Source organism: Benincasa hispida, chromosome 10 (genome assembly GCF_027475165.1).
Source record: "Benincasa hispida cultivar pf3 chromosome 10, pf3_genome.v1.1, whole genome shotgun sequence".
Classification (NCBI taxonomy): Eukaryota; Viridiplantae; Streptophyta; class Magnoliopsida; order Cucurbitales; family Cucurbitaceae; genus Benincasa; species Benincasa hispida.
In genome coordinates this window covers 5,319,611-5,339,270 of record NC_143487.1, presented here as the reverse complement: position 1 = coordinate 5,339,270, position 19,660 = coordinate 5,319,611, and the positions used below count along the sequence as shown (strand labels likewise).

Genomic DNA, 19,660 nt, shown 5'->3' with positions numbered 1-19,660 from the left:
TCTTCTTCTTCTTCGGAAAGTTCTCTCGATCTCTAGGTCGTAAATGGGCTCAGGATTTTGTCCTTCGTTCATACGATGCCCGCTTCTTCCCTTACCTAAGGAGAAGCAGTGCATAGAGACGGAGAGTCTGCAAAGAAAATCAAAAAGTTACCGTTAGCACAATGTATTGTCGTAGTCCCCGACAACGACGCCAAAAACTTGATGCATGGCTAATGTGATGAAATAATGGTGCGGAATGCGATGGTGGAATATGCATTGTGCATGCAAGTTTTCTCAGCAATATCCAAGTATAAATCCTACTGAGTTGCCTGGTAAGCCCAGGGTCGAACATAGGGACTAAGGAACAGTATGCGATGGTAATTTCAGATCTCTTTGCGTTGACAAATAAAACAATACGTTGGTTGGTATCTTATTTAAGGTATAAAGTTTATGTGGCAGAATTGAGAAAATGGTCAATAACAACGAAAGTACAATGAGTATGTGGAGGAACGAGTTGAGAAGGTCTTTAGCTAGCGCTTCTTGAGATTGTGTTCAAGCTATGCAATCATGCGACAACAATTCATTTTTCAATGCAAATGCGATAGTTTCTAATTTTAGGACGCATGCGATGTATGCGATGATGTCTATAGGACTTATTCCTAAGTCTCTATTTCTTGCCTATGCGATGATGAATAATGCACACAGGTACAAGGTGATCGCATACAATCATACCCTATTTCTAGGGTGCATGCGATGCGTTAATAACAAACAGAACTTATTCCTAACTTTCTATCTCTTGATTATGCGGTTCTAATCTGACTCTCCCAAGCCTAGCTTATATCCTTAGACCACCCTCCCGAGCATCTCTAAAGGATGAATGACGCATACATAATACAAGATGATCGCATAAAGAGAAGATCTCAGGTCATGCTAGCTAAGTACTTCTCAACCCATTCGACAGTTTAGTTACTCATGCGTAAGGTATAAAGAGTGGACAGATATAAAGATGCAATTTCCATTTTATAAGTAATTTCAGAATATAGAATGACAATGGAAAGTAAGGATAGAGAGCCTGGTAGCAATATCTTGCTTCCCAAGGCTTTTACACTGAGTTTTCTCTACTCTGCCAAAAGATGTTCTTGCTTCCACAAGAGTTGGCCCTCTTTCTGTTTTTGATGCTTCTCGACACTCTTCCGAGTTAACCAGAATGATCTCTCAGTGTATTCTCCCTTCACTCGCCTCCTCCTTCAAAGTATAGAAAATTACAGACTACGACTATCTATGGTGAAGAAGAACTATAAATTCTGAATAGCGGAACCGAACTCTTTGAACTCCTTTAACGAAGGTGGCCTTCAGTATTTATAGAGCTTCAGGGTGAAGAGCTTTTTCTCTCGAATGATTGTACTAATGGGATGTCATTAATTTTCTGTCTAATGTGCTGAATAATTGTCACCGAAAAATTGAGTGTACTTTTAACAGTGTGCCGTTAACGGCTTGTCAACTAAATTTGGATTCAACCGTCATCGGCTTTCTGTCCCATCGTGATTTATTAAGTTTTCACCTTGATGCGCCGACTTTATGCGACTACCTTCTTGAGTAGATCTTCGCGAACGCATATGATCGCATAGCCTTGCGGTCGTAATCTTTTATGCGCTCGGACGCTAATGTCCTTGGATCGCAATTTCGCCATGCGCCAATGCATTTTTCTGTAAAAAATACATAAATTAGTTGCTTTAATGCGATGGACGCATGCGATCGCAATATTCTAAACTTAATGCTTTTGGACGTAATTTTATATATTTTTATCGTCGCAATCCTTCATTGTTTTATATCTTTGCGTTGTAATAACGTGCATTTCTGCCTATTATCACCTTCTCGTTTGCCTGTGTCCAGCGCTTGTATGCCTTTTAAACATTTCAAGTGGCATTTGAAGCAGGATTAGGAAGACAATCCTCCATAAAGATAAAAGGGAGGTCATCGATGCTTAAAATCGTGGTGATTGTGTTTTTCCAGGTTGTATAATTTTCACCCATTAGTTTATCGACAGTGAGCAAATTAAGTGTCGCGGAAGTCATAGTTAATAAATTGCTAAAACCATACAAATTATTTATATTAGTAATCTATGCATTAACTCATTTTGAAAAACCAATCAAATTTAGCAAAATAATCTAATGTACCCTAAGTGACATCTATTTTGCAATAATGTTTCAATGAGTTGGGATAAAAGCCACCGTAGGTTGATCAAGTGCCCATTCACTGAAATGAGACTATCTCAACCAATAGACAGAACAGCTCCTTGTTACTGTAACTATCAATCACCATTGTTCGGTCCAGAAATTATTAAACTCGCTTAATATTTCTTGTAAATGTAACCCCTCATTTTAGATTCTAGAGTTTCGTCCTGGTGAGCCAACCGTAGGAAAAAATCAATGGGCAAAAACTAAAGTAATCCTATCCATTACTAGAGTTAGAGGTAAAGAATCATGCAAATGTCATCTGTAAAGAGACAAAGCAAAGGTGCCTCGAGACCGGGCATGAAACTTTACTATCAACTAATGAGAGAGACCATAGGATATGTTGATACACATCCTTCTCCTACTAACTATAAACACTCTCTCTATTTACTTTGTTATTGATCTGTACAAATACCATACTTAGGGGGACACAAGCAAAGATGTCTCGAGACCGAGTATAGATCTCACGGTATGTACTTTTAAGGAGAAACGTGAAAAGGTAACATGAAGTATCATATATCCTATTTTCTTCCCATCAAGTGTTATATCTAGGGTTATTTAACTTAGGAAAATTCGGCTATTGATTTTTAACAAAGTATTTTGTTTAATTTGCCCAAAAGTAATACTTACTTTGGATAGTTAAACAACTTTGAGTAATGTTTATTAAACATTTTAATAAACTTTAATCAAACATTGCATGTTTGTAACAAATCTATCTAATTCACCTTTCCAGGTAAGTTCTTAGGTAGGGGTGTTACGTTTTCATCAATTTAAAATACCCTAACGTAGACAGAACAAACCTTAGACAAAAGGCCCCTTATAGATACATTGTTACAAATTTAATCTTTTAATTAAGAATCAATTTAATCCTATTAAACTAATTAAAAGATTAAACTTAATTTCTAGTCTTATTAAAAAAGTGATCTTAGGTCTATGTGAATCAAATTTTAAAACTATTTTAAAAGATGATTTTAACCTAAGGTTTGCATGCAATTCTGAATTATTGATTTTGATTTCTAATTTCATTTAATTATAATTTTTATAAACAAATGAAAGAAATTAAAACCAAACAATTGCATTAATTGACAAACTTAGTAAATTATTACAATTATAAATTACCTAAGCTAATGCCATGCTTCATGCAATTCCATTTCATTACTAACAAGATATAACAATTATATAATAATGTAATGAAATAATTAATAACATTCATCCATACATACACAAAATTATATATTATAACATTTATAATATAAATTATGCATGGCAATGTTATTAATACATGCAAACATACATTATAACACTTATATTATATGATGCAAGAGCATGCTATAAAAAATAAATCGTGCAATTATATATATTATGACACTTATAATATAAATGATGCATGAAATTAAATGCATAATCTATGGTGGGATTTTATACTATATGACATACATCATGACATATAATAATTAATTAAAATCATACATCAAATGCATAATTAATAAAATAAATTATTTGACCGGGATTGGATACTTAAACAATTAATTAAATTAATATAATGCTTATATTAATTTAATTGATCAAAGTAACTATCTATTACATAAATAAATAGTCAATCGGTTCAAAACAAGCGAACAGGGCATTGAACTGCTTAAATCGAACCATCCAGCCTCTGAACTGAACCTGAACCACTCGAACTAACCAAATCGCAAGTGAATCACAAACCAAAGCGGTCGCGAACTGGATAGTTCTTTCCGTCTCGCAGCTTTGCAACGTTGTGACCTAACATTGCAATGCGGTTCAATCTTATATAAACTTTTTGTATAGTTCTACACGTAGCGTTGCAACACTGTTTGCAACGCTACAGATAGAACTATACAAAAAGGTTATATAAGACTGAACCGCGAAATGATTAATCTCTCTTTATAACATCATTACTTGAAGAGACTTACATTTCACTAGAAGAACTATAGGTGACTTGACCTTAATTCTGGGTGAGTTGTAAACTCCTACCTCTGAGGGCAATTCTTGAAAGAGTAAAACAACATGCAGTGGAAGTATCAAGGATCCATAAGCTTTCTAACTCACTAATTTTGGCAAAAACTAAAGCATGCTCTTCTAAAAAATGGGTTTTCTGAACATACCTTTGATGAACTTTTCAAGATAACACCTGTTCAGCTGCTGTCTACTCTTGCTATCAACATGAACCACCTCAAAGCATTCCCTATTATGCTCTTGGAGCTTTAGGCAGAGTTGTGGGACTCAAGAATAGCTTGAAGATGTGAAGAAACCAGAGGAACTCACAACAGCACAACTGAAGAAGACAGTTTCTTCTTCTAAAAAATTTCTCTCAAAATTATATTCCTTATCCTCTTTTCCAATAACTCCATTCAACTTAATATATAATAGATGAACATGCAAAGTGATGGAGTGTATGGCTTGCAGCTCATGCTTGGAGAATCAAGGTCAATAAGATAATGCATTTGTGTGAGCATAAAGATGATGGTAATGGAAAATACCTATTTTCTATTTTTGTGCAACATGCAAAACGATTTTTTTCATTTTCTTTTTAAAACAAAAATGATATTAAATCATTTTAATACAAAAATTAATTTTTTTAAATTAATTTCATAAATTAACTTAAAAAATTAATTAATTTAATATCAAATATTAAATTAATTTTTGCACAATAATCATCTTTATATATTTAAATCATATTTAAATATTTATTCTCTTATTCCGTTTAATTTGAACGTTTCATATTTATCTCTCAAGTTACCCTAAAGCTTATCCATTTACGAGCTAGTAGGGGGACCTCGCGGACCTATAGATCATGGGCTCCAACGATTCGAGATTAATCGGCTAAACTTATTAGTCCGGTCTAACACCTATTTGTTAACTAATGGGACACTCCACTATAGCCCATAGTTGAACTCCCCTCACTGTAGATATATTATGTCCACTTAATAACCATAATCAGTAAGTCGATCCTTCATAGGTTGTTCGTAATCACAGCTAGGTCAAAAATACCGTTTTACCCCTGTGACTATATCTTGTTCCTTAAGTTCCTACTGATCCTCTTATGAACAATTCTGGTTCATAATCTCGATGAATCAAATCCTTTCTCTATCATGAGAAGGCGGGCCCCGATTGTTCAAGACCTGGAGTCAGTACTTAAGAGAACAACCTATTTGCTAACCCTAAATAGGGTAGGAGTGAATTTCATCTTGCAAGGCTATGTCCCCAGCTATTCATCCAGTCTTATCCCCAAAATGGTAAGCTTATTGAGCAGTGTTGTTGGACTACTCTCACCTCTGCAGATCAAAGGATAATCCCGAACAAACAAGAGTTCATAGCTAGCTCAGGATTAAGATCGAGTTAACCTAGGTTATATAATAAATGAAATTGTCAGTTTTAACAGTAAACGATCGTTATAAAGAAAAGTGACTATTTTTATGGTCCATCTATATGCAAACTCATTGCATAGGATGCAGCCACTCTTATGTCTCAACATGAACGATTTGTGGATTACATAGTTTGTAGCACCTTAAAACTTCTTGTAATAACTACAGAGTGGGCCGCATCCAATAGTGTTACCAGGATGAGATATCCAATTTCATCCATATACTTATTAGACCATTTAGGCTATATACTGTCAACTTGATCCTGTTTATGTCACTACATAAAGTTACAGCATTCAGACTATAGCCAAGGATGCGTTTATTGGATTTTCATAATAAGATGAAAAATCAACAAGTCATTGTTATTAATTAAATAGAAATGTTTAACACAAACTGCGAGTTTTAAGACATTCCCAACAGTTCTTTGATCTACATGGGTGAGAGTGGTCAAATTCGTGTTAGAGTTAACAATGCATATGCATAAACAATCAGGATTCTAAGCACTCTAATTACATAAATGTTAGGAAACAAGCATGCATATTTATAACATAAAAATAGGGTTACGACCTTTGTAGAAACTCAAAATTGGCCCAATCTTTTGTGTAATTCAAATCATGAACTCGTCATGCACCACTGCTAGAGTCTTCCCCGCTATTCTTCGACCTTAGAACGGATCGTGGGATCCAATTTGTGATGAGATTGAAGGAAATTTTGAGGGTTTGAAAGTGTTTTGGTGTACAAGGAGAAGAACAATTTCTCTTAGAAAATCTCGATTGCATGAACTTTTGAGAGGAAAATTAGCTTCAACAAGCCAACCAAAAGATCCAAATCTCTGCAAAATTTCTTCTATTTAAAGAAGGAAAACATGCACAATCAAATTGCTCTCAAATTGACACCAAATCAATTCATAATTGAGTGGGATTATGAGGTGTTTAGTGAGGTTGGAAAAGTGGGATAAACCCGCTAAGTCTTTAAATTCATTTAAAATTTTGAATTTCAAAAATCTAATTTTAAATCAAATTAATTCAAATAATTAATTTTAGATGAAATTAAATCAAATTAATTAATTTTAGATGAAATTAATTCAAATTAATTAATTTTAGATAAAATTAATTCAAATTAATTAATTTTAGATAAAATTAATTCAAATTAATTAATTTTAAATAAAATTTCTTAAAACCAATTTTAAATAATTAAATAAAAAATTTAATTAATCAAATTAATTTAATAAAATATTAAATTAATTAAAACACCAATCCCAAACATGAATCACTATTCATGTGTAATATTTAAATCATATTTAAATATTATCCAACTCTCCAATTTGTTTATTTCTATAATTAAACATCAATTATATCGCATATAATTAACAATAATTTCCCAAACTGAATTTGAACGTTTCAAATTCTCTCATCACACTGCCCTGAGGTTTAGTCTGATATGAGCTAGCAATGGGATCTAATGGATCTACAAATCATGAGCTCCAACAATCCAAGATTAATCGGTAAACTCTTTAACCTAATTAACTAACATTTGTTAACTACTGGGACACTCCACTAAAGTCCAGTAGCTGCATTCTCTTCACTGTAGATATATTTCTATCCACTTTATTTAACCATGATTAATAAGTTGATCCTTTATAGGTTATTTATAATTACAGTTGGGTCAAAATTACCATCTTACTCCTATAATTACATCTTGCTCCTTAAGTCTCACTAATTCTCTAATGGACAATTGGTTAGTGGTCCAACCACCAAACCGAGTCCTTCTCAGGCCAATAAGAGGGTGGAGTTCCTTGTTCAATATTCGGAGTCAACATTTAAGAGAACAACCTATCTACTATCCCTAGAATCAGGTAGGAGTAAATTCCATCTTGCAGGACTATGTCTCTAGCTATCTACCTAGTCTTACCTCTAAAATGGAAAGCTTATTGAGTCAATGACGTTGAGTCACTCTCACCTATGTAGATTAAAAAATAATCTCAAATAAATAGGAATTCATAGTTAGCTCAGGATTAAGATCGAGTTACCTAGGTTATCGTATTGAAATAGTTTGTCTTATCAGTAAATGGCTTTATAAAGTAAAAGTGAATATTTTATGGTCCGATCTTATGCAAACTCATTGCATAGGACGCCTCTACTCGCATGTCTCCACATGAATGATTCAGGATCACATTGTTTGCATCAAATACAAAGTGGGCCGCATCCATAGTGTCCCCAGGTTAAGGTAACTAGTCTTATCCCTATACTATAGACCGTTTTGATTATATACTCGTACTTGATCCATTCCTATGTCTCACATAAAGTTCAAGTATTCATGCTATAGGCATAGGTTCTTAGTTTATTAGATTTAAGGTTAAAAAGGTGCAGTTCACATATTCAATAATATTTTAACTAAATAACCTCAATAACAACGTTATTGTCAAATAGAATATGTTTAATATTTATAAACCATGTGTTTTAAGACATACAACCCGGAGCTAGGAACTTAACTACACAATATGGAATTCACTCATTCTCATTGTTAGGGTAAGTAGATGAAGTACTCCTTTAAAGGCTGATTTCGAGTCTTGAACAATAAGAACTCTCACCCTTTCACTGGTCAGAGAGGGGTCTAGTCATAGTTGGACTATGACTAACCATTCATTAAACGGATCAGTGGTACTTAATGAGTTGAATGTAACTACAGGGGTGAAACGGTAATTTTGACCTACATGTACTTACGAGTGATTTGTGAATGGTTAATTCATCGTTGATTGTTAATATCCAATGGACACAAAAATATATCTACAATGTGAAGAGTGCAGTTATGAGCCTTTAGTGGAGTGACCAACAGTTAATGAAGGTTGATTAATTTAATGAAAGAGTTTCATTAATTAATCTTGTATCATTGAAGCTTCTAATTTGTAGGTACATAAGGTCCCTTGCTAACTCAATAAGGAATTAATGAGAATCAATTAATTTTGGATCAATTTGAATTGTTCAAATCAATCAAAGGGAATTGAACAATGGACCTTATGTATAAGGTATAATGTATGTGGTTAATATAATGTATTGATACATTATAATATAAAGTTTAATGAGAGAGATAAATATTTGAATATGATTCAAATATCTATTATATGAATGAGATTCATATAAAAACTATATGTTAGAATTAATATGAATATGATTCATATTAAAACTATATAGTTTGATGAGAGAAGTTGTTATTTGAATATGATTCAAATGTTAATTATATGAATATGATCGATATAAAACTATAGAATAAAGTTTAATATGAATATGATTCATATTAAAGCTATAAATTAATATTACTCATATCAATGCTATAAGTTATATGAGAGAACATAAACTATAGATTATATTTATATATAATATAATATAAATTATATATTATATATTATATGGGATATAATATATAGTTATATTTAATTATGTTAATGTAACATAATTAATATCATAAATAACTCCAAAGGGAGTTATTATTGAGAGGAAGTTATGCATCTCTCATATAGGAACCACATTGTAGAGAAGTTAGAAAAGTTGGTTCAATTTTACGTGAAATCTGAATCTGTACAAAATAACACTCTTTCATCTCTTTCTTCCTCTGTCAAAATCCCTCTCAAGAACACTCTTTCTCCTTTTACCAAAATCAAAAGTAAGCCCACCACTCTATTGTGATTCTCACCTTGAGAATAGCAAGGTAACTTTTGTAGTAGTATTCAAAGAGTATAGGAGAATTGTTCGTGATACGAAGGAATCTCACTGTTCGTGGTCATTGGAGAGGAACACGTAAAGATTGAGTTCTTCAAGGGTAAGTGTTCTTTCTTACCATTTTCTCTCTGTACTTTAATGTCATCTATAAAAGCATGCTTAAGTTTATGATGTTTATTCTTTGTTTACGTTATTCTTTGTTTTAAAGAGTTCCATATTAAATTATAGGACACGAAGACTTTCGTATGCTTCCGCTATGGGAATTCCAATTCCTTCGTTGTCAAACAAACATCCCATGGCTGTAAAATGGAAAGAAAAAAAAATGCAAACGGGAGATTAAAAAAAATCCCTCAAACTTTGCCTTTTGTTTCAAAATTATATTGTTCTTTTAAAAGTAGCAATAGTACCACTGACGCAATTCAAATTTCTACAAAAGGTCACCATCTTGCCATTTCATCTCCAAATTTCCATATAAAATTCTAAAAGATTATACTCCAAAGATATTTTTAAAAGGTATACAAAAGATTAAGACCCTATTTGGTTATGGTTTTTAATTTTTATTTTTGAAATTTAAGATTATTCCATCCATATTTCTTAGAATTATTTGCATATTTTTTTAAGTACAATGGTTGAATTTTTAACTAAATTTCAAAAATAAAAATAACTTTTTGAACGCTATTTTTTTAATTCTCAAAATTTGACTTGTTTTTTTCCTCACATATTGTTGAACATAAAAAAATAATAATAAATAAATAAACTACACGAAACAGTCTTCCCTAACAAAACTTAAAAAATGATAAAACAATATTACCATCAAATAAAGATTAAATACGCTCTACGTACCATTTGTTTTGGATAGCTAATTTTTTAATAGATAATTTAATATATTTGGGATGAAATCCACTTAGAAATAATTAAAAGGAGGTTCCAACTTTCAAGATGAATGAATAGAGAAATAAATAAAAGAAAAATGGAGGTTAAAAATTGGATATAAATACAACAAAGTTCTTCAACATTTTTACACCACAACCCATTCCAGCTTCCTCCTCTGATCCCTTGCTCTCATGTTTCTTTTCTCCAAACACAATCAGGTAATACACCTCGTTTTTTTTTTTTTTTTTTTTTTTGAGAAACAGGTAATACAATAATATTGATTTCTATGATATTTTTAAAGTTTTAATTTTAAATTTTACGAGAAAAAATACATTTTTTTCACTAGATTTTGGGTCTAATTTTTATTTGATCATTAAGTTTCAACATTTTATACTATTTAAGTTTAGTTTTAATTTGGTTCCTATACTTCAAGATTTGCATTTTTAACCATCATTTTTCACTAAATACTCACTTACTTCAATTTTAATTGATGTACATACAAAAATTTATAATTTAAATTGATATATTAACCCAAAGTTTAAGATTATAAAATGATATTTGTCCTAAAAAATAACTATAAACTATTCCCCAAAATCAAACAACTTCGATTAGAGCTTCAAATCTTTATTTGTGCACAATAAGGGAAAAAACAGTGATCGATTATTTTTAACAATCCACCATATTTAGAAGGATAGATTGTAAGATTCACCTAAATTGTAATTATACCTTTAAACTTTTAATTCTAAAAATTGAACTCTCAAATTTATATAAATGTTAAAATTGAGTCAAATTAGACCTTTAAATTTATATAATTGTTTAAATTGTAACATTTGTATAATTTTAAAAGTTCAGTTTTTATTATTTGTAGGTCCAATTTTCACAATTATTATAAGTTTTGGGATCTAATTTTAACACTTGAAGAAGTTTAGAGACTCAATTTTTTCAATTGAAAATTTGAAGATTTAATTGCAACTTTCGTAGGGTACTTTTTGGCAATTTGTGCCATTAAAAATAATTGAGGCCAACCAGAGTAGGCTTACCTTGACATTACTTTTCTCGTCGGAGACTCCAATTATTGTACTTACAATGAAACAGTTGAACCGTGTTAAAAAAAATAATTTTAAACGTGGAACGGCAAGCAATTATGGCCCAATTTTCCTCGTCTCACAGGCCGCCTGTAGCATTGGAACAGCAGCAGCGCCGTCGAAGCTGTACGGCGCCACTCAAGGCAGCCTCCGTCCGGAAGGGAAGCAAAAGCCCCACGTATTTTCATTTTCATTTTCCTTTTCACTAGTCCAGTCAGAACCACAAGACTAAACTCTATACAAATCTGTTTTGGCCGTTTGCGGCGGCGGCGATTTAGAATGCGGGGGGCGGTGCAGGGCACGGTGCCCGGCGACGTCGTTCAAGAAGCCGTATAACGGTATTCTGCAGAAAGTGCTGTGCGAAGTGCTTGTGCGTTCCTCCGGGCACCTATGGGAATAAGCAGATGTGCCCTTGCTACATGAATTGGAAGCCCAAGGGCGTCGGCCAAAATGCCCTTAGTTTTATTCATTAAAATAATTACGTTTAAACAGTTGTAACTAAGCTTAGCTCCATGGATTATGTATGAAAAATATGTATTCCTGAACATCATATATCTTTATACGTCTTATCAAATTATCTAATCATAAATTATGGTGTGATAAATTTTATCTTTCTCCTTTTTTTGAAATATTTTAATATTTTTTTTATATGAATGAAGATGGGTGATGCTCAAGATGCACCCAATTATTATCCCTTCTATATTTAGAATTTTTTTTTATCTTTTTTAATTTTCTTTTTCCTTTATAGTGTGCTGTTTGTTCTCTCGGTAAGATTTTTCATTATTTTTTCTCTCAATGAACAAAATTACAGTGGACAAAACCTTGATCGTTCAATTACTTATTATCATTTTCTTTTTCGTTTTAAGTTTCATTCAACTCCTATAGTTATTTCAGTTCAACTAATTGAATTGGAATTTTTTTTTTTAATAAATAACATGTTTTTGGTGATCTCTCTCTCTCTCTTTCTTTTTTTTTTGTTTCTTTGGAGATATTCATAAAAATAGTTTAATTTTCCTTTAAAGGTCTTAGAATTAAACTTTCTATTAAAGAAATGCTTATTTTTCTAATTTTTTTTAGTAATTGATATGCACTCCTTTTCTTCAAAGGTTGAAGATTTCACCCTTCATTATCACAATTGTTGTACAAAAAAAAATTATTATTTTCAAGTTGTGCTCCATTTTGATTTATTTAACCGTTTGATGTGTTGCTAAGAAAGAGGAATGTGTGGGTAGAATTTGAATCGCTTATCGATCTCTAAGTTACTGGTGTTTGGGGGCAAAGAGTAGAATGGTAAACTCTAAGAGAACGTTTGGGGCAAAAACTATTCTAAAACTAATAATCACTTCTTTCTACAGTAAATACTATTTCAAAACCTCCATTTGCCACGTTATTTACTATTTACTACAATTTTTCCTATTTTATATTCATCATTTTTTTATTCTTTGTGTGTTTACTATTTCTTTTCCAAACTAAAGTAGTTTACACCTCAAACACATACTATTATAACACAAACTAAGAAGTTGATAATGTATAAAATTAATAATTTTTTAGTATTGAGATCTTGGTGGAATTTACAACAGAAGTTCATTTAAATTAATGTTGTGAATTGGTGTATAACAAAGTCATTATAAAATTATGAAATAAATAAATTTTGACTAATAAATTTAAAATTCTCAAATCACACTTAAGAATATCTCAACGTTTGGGATTAATTTTGAAATGATTAAATCATTTTTGTTATGTTTAAAATCAATATGAAACACACCTTTAATCACTCAAAATCAATTTAATGTTTTTACACTTATTATTGCATTTTTCATACTATTAAAATTGATTTCAAGTAATTTAAAACATTTTTTTCAAAGGATTTTTTTCGCTATTTGTGAGTACCCGGGTCATGCACACCTCTACTAATCTTATGGAACAACTTGGTTGATCCTACGACACTTGGGTATTTAAGGAACCGGTAGGATTTAATGAGGATTTTCAAAAATAGAAAAATAAGATAAACTATTTACATAAAATAGCAAAATTTTAATCTTCTTTGATAGAAGCTAATATAAGTCTATTAGTATCTGTCGATGATAGAAACTAATAAAAGTCTATCATCAATTTCTTTCATTTTTGTTGTTTCAATAAATAGTTTGACATTTTTGCTTTTTGTGAAAATTTCCCAATATAAAATCCTAGATAGGTAGCTACCATGATCAAATGTTAATCATTTTAAAATCGTCTCCAAACATACCATTTATCCCACAATCGTCACCAAACAAACTCCCAGTTGTGTGCAATTCTGAGAACTACAGTTGGCTTGCATTGAGGTGCACAAAATGGGAAATACAAGGGGTTAGCAATGGCAAGTCAATAACATTCGTCTAATGTACATACATGGTGTTCAAATCGCAAATGAACAAGGGAAAAGGGTGGGAAATTATTAGCCAAATGAACTATTTAGTCACTTGCAAGCTACAACAATCGTAGCACTAATCACCTCCCATTATTACTCATAGTTTAAAAAATTCTGAAGGTAACGCCCTCCAGACCACAAATAATGTACCTCGAATTCTCAACCAGCAAATTAGCATCTGCCAAGTATGATTTCTTCTTACTCTCTCTCTCTCTCTCTTTTTTTTTTTTTTTTTTTTTTTTTTTTGAGGGGTGGGTACTAATATTTTTCGTCAATATTCTAACCATAATACCATCTCATGTATACACTGACTTGCCTAATCAAGTTCCAGCCATTTTTTCATCCTTTCGTAAACTAAATATGTAATACTTGCAGCAGGCACAACTTTAAGTAAATTGGGCAACAGACCTTTGTAGAAACCACCATAGCCTTCATGCTTCAGTGTCTGCCGAAATACATCTGACATTCCCTGATAAGCAGCACCTCTATTTGAACTTTGTGCTTGCATTCTGAAAACAATTCCAAGTTAGTAGTCAACCTCAATCTCAATGAAAAAGTAGGGTAATTGCAATAGGTATCACTTTTAGAGCTAATAATTATGTGTATAACAACATTTTTAAATAATAGAAAATATAGCAAAATCTATCCGTGATAACAATATAGTCTATCATTGACAAACTCTGAGAGCTTAATCTAAAATTTGCTATATCTGCAAATTATTTTGCATTGTGCTATACATGATAATACTTTGGACCTAATTGTTATATTTGCAGCTGCCCATGAAAATAAGAATCACAAATATTATTTATTGATTTTCACTAGACAAAAATTGGAAGAATAAAAGGCAGACTGGCCCGTGCATCCATACCTCGTTCGAATAACTTGCAACGGGTAAACACACGTGGCTCCAAGAGCTCCGGAGATTGTTCCACATGCCAGTTGAACGAGAGGTCCGGGATCTGATGATGGTTGTGTGAGAAAGGGGATATATAATGACCAACTTAAAGAAACATGAAAGCAGAAACTTGGGCAAAGATAACTGTGTCATGATTGAAGAATATATAAACACAACAAGAAATGAATAAATCACGCACCAGAGTCCTGAAGAATATATGTTTTCGATACATCTTTCAAGGTCTCATAGGCAGCAAGGTCAATGCCAGCATAAGGGATAATGCCAAGAAGGGAAGGTACAAGACCTTTATAGAAGACCCGAGGTCCCTCGTGAACCCAGATATCTTTTGTAAGTTTTCCTAGCTTCGGAACCTTTTCACCTTCACAAGAAAAAGTCTGTAGCCGAGTTTTCAGGAGATCTAAAGGATAGATAGCGGTTTGAGCGACCGCACCAGCAATACCACCAGAAAATAGTCTCCCGGCAGTTCCAATATCATGTTTGTCTTCACCGTCCGCAATCATACTCTTTAACATCTCATAGGTATAAAATTTGATGGCACTTTCAGGTGCAACCTTTACAACATTTAGCCCATTACCTCGGAAAAATCCCAAGAGATGATCTTCCTTCCATATCTTCTTTATAGCTGGTATAATCCATGCTCGGGTTGTCTGTACTTGCAAAGCCACTTTAAGTCGATCTAGAGGAGCTGTTGCAGTACGAGAAGCAGCTCCTGCTATACCTCCAGCAATGAAATACCTGAAAGGATGGACATACTTACTGATGCCTTCTGGAATTACAGCCTGTTCTCCAATATCTACAAGGCATACCCTTTCCCAGTGATGATATATGTTTTCGATGGTAGCTTCATGTGGATAAAATAGAAGAAAGTCCCTCCATTCTTCAAAAGTTATGATTCCATTATTATCTTTATCAACATGCTCCACAAAGCGTGCAAGTTCCTCGTCGTCAATTTCTATACCTAAAAAATTAAAACTGCCAGGCACATAAGATGACAAGATGTGTGACATACTGAACCCAAGATAATACAGATCACATAAGAAGAAGAAATGTTTGACAAATTAGACAATCGAAAATAAATTTAAATGGTGCGAGTTAAATAATGAAATTAGTTCTGAATAGGTTAAGGAATTGAAATTACTAATAATCAAACAAGGTATTAATGGAGATGCGGTTCAATCCATGCACCATACTACCCATAATTTAAAATAAAATAGTTCGTGTACTGTGTTTCATTAACCAAAATAAAAATTCAAAAAATAAGTGTGGTTACATATTTAGACTCAATCAATTAACCTGTCAATAACAAAACCTAACAGTTCATAAGGAATTTAAAGTGAAATTTAACTTATATTATAACAGACACATTGACAAATTCCTAAGAAAGCCATACAACAAAAGAAGCAAATAGGTAGGCACATATTGCCGAATCAAAAGACTAATATGAAACAATATGAAAACGTTTAGAGCGATAACCATATATTTTTTGTTAATTCATTATGCATATACACAAAACTTGAGCTCCTAAGAACCCCCATCGATCTACAATTTAGCCATTTAGAGAGGTTGGTCTATCCGTAGTGGAAAAATCAATACATTATGATCAATTAATCTAAAAAATAATAATAAATTGCATTTATAATATGTTCAGGATGATATGATATAAATATCTAGACAACAAAGTTTAGCATATTTTTATCTTAAAATACATAAAAATTGTGAAATGTGATTAAATAAGTTTAGTAACTTAAAAAGGGGATGCTGACAATCAGCTTTGGTGCATTATGTTCATTCTCTAATAAAAAAACATCAAACACACCCCTTCGTTAAACATTTTATACTTGTCGTTAATATAAATAATAGGTCCCCAATTTAGTTAAATGAACATTCTTAAGAGGAAAAAGATTTGGTACATATATTCAAGTGTTCAAGAAATAGTTTAATATAATCTTCCTTTTTTAAAATAAATAAATAAATAAGAGCTACACAGTATCATATAGTCATTTAGCAAACTCTTACTAAACGTTAATAAATTATCTTAAGTATTAGTGTATTAAACTTTTTAAATCAGATTACTATTATATATTAAAAAAGTTTGTTCTTCGATCAATATCAATTATACACACACATACATACATATATATATGTGTGTGTGTGTGATTTTAACAAACAAGAAATAACCTATCTTATATCATTAAAATAAATTTAAAAATACTATTCTCTATTACATATATACCAAATAGAAATTAAAACATAAACATGAACTATGGTACATTTTAAACTCCCATTAGCTTTTTTTTTTTTTTTTTTTTTTTTTTTGACACCATAGGAACTAAAAAATATATGAAATAATTTTAAAATAATAATAATAATAATTCAAGAATTTCAATAAATAAGAACACAACTCTAGATCATTTATTGAATTGCATTTTCTGTCTAGATAAAGAACTAAGAAAACGTCTGAAAAAATACTCAAACTTTTAAGTTATATAACATGTTCAAGTGAGTGTTACTAATTTCATGAAATTTTTTTTTTTTTTTTTTAATGAAAATGTTTGATAAAATGTCAGAAGTATAAAAATTAGTTTTAATTCATATAAAAGAAGTTTATAAAACAATATGAAACTGTAGTGATGAGTATTGTAAAAAGAAAGGACGGGGTGAAATAGAAAATGAGACAGAGAAGGGTATAGTATACCAGCCTGAACTAGAGCATCCCATAGCTCTTCTGGAAGAATACATCCATTGTGTTCAACATCAATAGCTTGAAAAATTCGGTAGAGCTCTAGTTCCTTATCATCCATGTAGCGGCGAAACTCATGGTAGTCTACCCTGCCATCTCTATTGGCATCACAGACCTTAAGAAGATCCTTAGCATACTTGTACTCGGCAGGTATTTGTAGGGCCAACAATCCAGCTTCTATCTGAGCATAGTCAAGATATCCAAGGTTGGCAGCATCGAAGAAATTAAAAAGACTACGGGTCCGAATATCCCTCTCCTCCTTGGACTCACGCAGAGCTAGGAGCACATGTTCTAGGGAGATAGGTCCAAGCTGTTTGACAGGATTGCAACAGTTAGAAGGACGCCGTGGGTTTCCAGAAAAAGCAGCCTCTTTGGCGTCCATGTTTAGAAATCTCCCAAGGCGATCTCCGGCCTGTAGTAGATGATGATTTATCGTTCAAAATTTACTTAATTTCAATTTTGTTTCTCATTGGTTATTACACATTAAAGAGTATACTGCAAGTGAAACAGACTAGTGTCGAACAGAAAAGGCAAATGTACAGGAGTGCTTGCATCAATTAACCAAAATTCTACAGCCTCACATAATATCTATCAGGACAACAAAACTACAAAGGGCCAAAGAAATAAGAGCAAAAAAAACTTATCAAACATAAATTAGAAATGTTTCAGGACCTAAAATTATCGGTATTGTCATTAGTGCATTCACAAATGACTAATATATGAATTATGATACTCCAATATCATCATAAATGACTAAAATAGAAAGTACATTTTTAACTTCTGTTAGGATACCTCCAACAAAACTCACGAACACAGAAGTACAGAAATAAATGGAAATATGCTATAACATCATAAAGAAAGATAACACTCTCAGTACATTCTAGAGGGCTGAGAAATTCTCTTCCAAGAGCCAATGCTCATCCCAAATTCTCCACACCTCTCTCCTAAAAGCCCTAACCAATTTATTAGCTATTTACTAACACGCCCCCTACTAATAACCATACTATATATTCTTACATAGGTACACCTTACAACTTCATTTGTAAATTTTGTTTGAGCTTTCTTTTGGTCTACCTCGCTTGAGCAGAACTCATCTTTACAAACAAGGAACAAGACTACAGTGCTTCTCTCACTTCTATAACTTTCGTATCTCTTAGTTGGTGTAAATTGATCTCCCCTTTTTGTAAATATAGTTTAACTAATCTTACAACCAATTGGAGAAGTTTTTTTGGAATCCATTGATAGTCACCCCTCTTTAATTTCATCACACCTTAAGTCATTTGTAAATTTACGCAAAATAATATGGCAATTGCCTGAACACGTGAAGACTGAACAAAAGATTCAAATATGTAATAAACAAGAATTGTCCTCCAGGATTTTAATCACCGTTCAAAAGACTTAAAAGGCAAAGAACCGGCCAACAAGTAGTATTAGTTTGGGTGTCTGAGCAAGAACCTTACTCCAATGTCCAAGGTTTAGCAGTTGCCTAGGTCAGTCTTCGAAAGCGGTAGTTCTGCAATGTTAGGAAAGGATAGGACTCACAATTCACTACGATCAACCCCTTCCTTTCCCTGCATCATCAAGTTGAAGAATACACAGACGAGGAAGGCAGAAAGGAAAGAGCCCCCAGCCTTTAAGAAAACAAGTTTCGGAATATTTTCAGGAAGGTTACGTTGGAAAACAGAAAACAAAATCATCAATTCTAAGCAGCGGAACCAGAACATCTCGATCATGAAAAACATAAATGCTCATAGTTATACAATTACATACGCTTATGTCGATCGGATCGGAATCCTGTCCCCTTGGATCTACAGAATTAACGATATCAAGCGAGCATCATCTTGAATTTTTCGAATAATTAACGAAACTGAAGGATGAAGGCAATGGAAACAGGGAACCGAAAAGGAACTGACCGGAGCCAAGAATAAATTTTGCTTCGGTTCTTCTTTTTTGTTCTGGTGAAAAGCGATGGGCAGTGGATCGAGGGACAGAATAAGCGAGAGATGAGGAATTTAGGTCATGCATCCCTCACGAAAATAGGCTCCAATCCTAATGAAATCCATCCCAATGGAAAATGAGATGGGATAATTCTACTATTCACTCAAAATTGTGGCCCGAAATGGAATTTGTCCCACTTTTTAAAGTTAAAGTATTTTTTGACTTTTTACTTGTGTCGTTATCAGCAAAAAATTGCTTATAACGACTTTCTATTGTATACGTGTATTGTGCCTTCAATTATTGATTTTCAATAGTCTCGTTCCTTCCTCCCTTGCTCTCAACCTCAGAAGTCTTGTTAGTCACTTCTTTTTAATACAAATAGTGAG

The 19,660-nt window shown here is 32.4% G+C and overlaps 1 protein-coding gene across 3 annotated transcripts; it reads right to left on the bottom strand.

The window, feature by feature from the left end:
• Nucleotides 1–13,620: 13,620 nt before the first annotated feature.
• On the bottom strand, nt 13,621–19,435 carry LOC120088427 (calcium-dependent mitochondrial ATP-magnesium/phosphate carrier protein 2-like). 3 transcript variants are annotated; one of them, XM_039045709.2, is made up of 6 exons: nt 19,107–19,412; nt 18,792–18,967; nt 17,292–17,748; nt 14,775–15,554; nt 14,549–14,639; nt 13,621–14,189 (listed from the first exon to the last, which is right to left on the bottom strand). In XM_039045709.2, exons 3-6 carry the CDS (start codon nt 17,716–17,718, stop codon nt 13,997–13,999), a joined length of 1,491 nt encoding a protein of 496 aa, XP_038901637.1. In that variant the 5' UTR covers nt 17,719–17,748; nt 18,792–18,967; nt 19,107–19,412; the 3' UTR covers nt 13,621–13,996. The 3 variants fall into 3 exon arrangements, with proteins under 3 accessions (XP_038901637.1, XP_038901638.1, XP_038901639.1); XM_039045710.2 differs by having other exon boundaries at nt 18,797–18,967; nt 19,107–19,405; XM_039045711.2 differs by lacking the exon at nt 18,792–18,967 and having other exon boundaries at nt 19,107–19,435.
• Between the last annotated feature and the right edge of the window lie 225 nt (nt 19,436–19,660).

What these genes read in the sequence shown, in the direction of transcription:
- LOC120088427 (XM_039045711.2), bottom strand. Translation starts at nt 17,718, where the DNA reads ATGGACGCCAAAGAGGCTGCTTTTTCTGGAAACCCACGGCGTCCTTCT. An exon ending in ATATATTCTTCAGGACTCTG is followed by an intron (nt 14,640 to 14,774) that starts GTGCGTGATTTA and finishes AACCATCATCAG; the next exon opens with ATCCCGGACCTCTCGTTCAA. An exon ending in TTGCAAGTTATTCGAACGAG is followed by an intron (nt 14,190 to 14,548) that starts GTATGGATGCAC and finishes AATTGTTTTCAG; the next exon opens with AATGCAAGCACAAAGTTCAA.